The 2,489-nt window shown below is 49.7% G+C and overlaps 1 protein-coding gene across 1 annotated transcript in view; it reads right to left on the bottom strand.

Moving 5' to 3' along the window:
- The window catches only part of WDR1 (WD repeat domain 1), a 73,616-nt gene extending 71,403 nt beyond the window's left edge, over positions 1-2,213 (bottom strand). The window contains exon 1 of the mRNA XM_045289486.1: positions 2,136-2,213. Coding sequence (XP_045145421.1) covers positions 2,136-2,213 — 78 coding nt within the window. The remainder of the gene's footprint in view (positions 1-2,135) is intronic.
- Positions 2,214-2,489: the final 276 nt, after the last annotated feature.

A 2,489-nucleotide genomic window follows, 5' to 3' on the forward strand; every position in this document is an offset into this window, starting at 1 on the left:
TAGTACGTACCAGCAGAAGTCTGGGGAGTACCCCTGGGAATGGTTACTAAGGGTGTGGGATACTGCACGTATTAGGAAACTGGAGCAGATCTTTTGAGTGTAGTGCACTTCTTCCTGAGTAACTATCTGAACTTCAATTTTAGGAACTTTCTGGCCCTTAATTTTAGTTACAGGTCTAGACAAAATAAGTTGAGGGTGTTAATGAGGGTGTTTCTTGGGTGCTCTCAGCAGGATCTTGTAAGGCATCTCCCTCAGGCAATGCTACAGATGCAGCCCCACCTGGCATTTCAGTTTGAACAGTTTCATTGATCTGTTCAGGTGTGAGTTGTTTTACTGATAGTGGATTAATCCCCTCACCTGGGAGGGGTAGATCCAGTGATTGGGGTGGCTCAGTCGTTTCTAGGGGCTCAGCATCCTGGATCATCAGCCCATATGTTCCCATCCCATGTTTCTGGGTCCCAATTCTTTCCGATTACTGCCCTTACTTTAATCTCAGACACTGTTCTAGACCTGTAATTCAGTTGACATTGTAAGTCAGCTACTCCTATGATGAGACTGGATTTGGTTTCCGGCAATGTCAGCTCTATTACTAAAGGAGAGAAGACTCTCCTTTGTAGCTCATGCAGAGGATTTTAGGTCTGTTATTCGGCACTTGAGACGTGCTTTTGAAGTTCTGAGATTATCCCCCTCTTTGCTCACATTTCCTATTGTAAGGAGAACCAGCCAACCAGCTTCCCTAAACTTCTCATCCTCACAAAACTGCTGGAAATTACCAAACACACGGTCACCCAGGGCCTCTCCTCTCACGAGCACTTCATCTATTGCTGGTGGTACTGTGGGTATTAGCTTTGCTACTTCACATCATGGATTAGTAAGAGTGGCAGACAGCCACGTCTTTAGGGGTAGAGACAGCATTATCAATGCTGTTAAGCCTAATCAGGCTGGGGAGCCAATCTGAGAAGCCCATGTTGATCTCATTTCTCTAGAAAACCCTGTCTAACACAACTAGTAAGAGTTCTCCACATAGCAACCGTTCACCATAGACGATTCTGGGAGCTTGTGGTCTGCCGTGCCACACAAAGCTCACCTATCAGAAATTATTCCTATTAAAGAACCTCCCCCTCGATTTGGGTTCTACCTCTTTGAAAGCTTCCAAGGCTCTACCCAGTGAGTGGGTCTGAGCAACATGCATCTGTCCAGCAGAATGTGTTTTTGTCAAAGCCTAAGAAACACTAAGCCTTGGGTGCAGGGTGTAAGTTCTCCTCTGGAGGAAATGCTGTTTGCCCAGGCTGTGGAAGGCCTGGCCATTGTGTGTGTGTCTTCATTTCCTATAACTGGGCTTGCGGGCTTCTTGCTTCTTGATGCTCCAGTCCAGATAGCATGAAGCCATTGGTATAAGGCCAATAGTATGTGGCCTGTGTGACTTACAGACCTGCCACCCCCATCCCCTTTGGTGTACGTGTGATGGTAGGGTCATGAGCTCCCAGAATGGCCACTGCAGTGCAGCCCATGCTCCCTGTTTGGCGTGTGTCCATGGGCCCACGTGAATGATGCCATTCCCCCAAACGCCTTGGGGACGGGGTTGGGGTGGGCGGGATGCTTGTCAGTTTTCAGGTCTGAGTAACAGGAGTCTTAGGTACAGCAGGTCTGTCGGTCTGTCAGGTGCATCTCATGGATGACTGCAGCTGGTGTTATTATTAGCTGTATGCCTTAGCTGGAACTTAAATCTAGCTTGGCCTACAGCTGCCCCTGTTCTATAAGCCCCTAATCATGGAATGTCGGATTGCCTCTGGGGTGCCTATGTAGAGTGTCTCCCCCTTGCAGTTGAGTGGACCCCACTCAGTGAAAGGCCGCAAGACATGGTACAAGCAAAGCTTCAGTTAGCAAAGGTGCTCTGTCGTCCGCTCCAAGCAGTGCGGACAGCTTCTCGTGTCCTCGAATTGGTCTACAAGACACCAGGAAGGGGTTTCTGGAGAAATGGGGCCCAGAATGGTTATGGGATTTTCCCACAAGCTTCTTAAAGCACCCCCTTGAGGCCTGCCAGCCCTATTGTGGCAAACTGCCGTGCGTTTGCAGTTATGCTGTGATGAAGCCCTGCCATGCCCTGTCCCAACAGGCTCTCGGCTTTGACTGACATCGACTAGTGGCCGCTTCTTCCAGCTCAGGCCCTCTTGTTCTGTGAGGGAAACCTGCATGTGAGAGGAACCTTCCATGCCTGTAGCTTTCACATCTGTGGTACTGATTCCGTTCCAGAAGCTGCTGCTGTATCTGTACCCCTCACCCCCAATTGGCCTTCACACCTTTAAGACTGGGGAATAGTAATGGAGAGAAACTCACGTGAACTCTAACCCTGCTCCCCGAGTCTGAGCTCTGGCCTGTGAGTCAGTGTGTGCAGGTTGGCGTATTCCTCAGGCTCTCATCTCACTGTTCTCTGCCCCACATCCCATTGCCCCCACACATGTCTGCAGGCCCTTGGAGGACCAAGTGCA

This window comes from Echinops telfairi, unplaced genomic scaffold (assembly GCF_000313985.2).
Source record: "Echinops telfairi isolate 266 unplaced genomic scaffold, ASM31398v2 ScPeMD7_28;HRSCAF=97, whole genome shotgun sequence".
In the NCBI taxonomy this organism is placed as follows: Eukaryota; Metazoa; Chordata; class Mammalia; order Afrosoricida; family Tenrecidae; genus Echinops; species Echinops telfairi.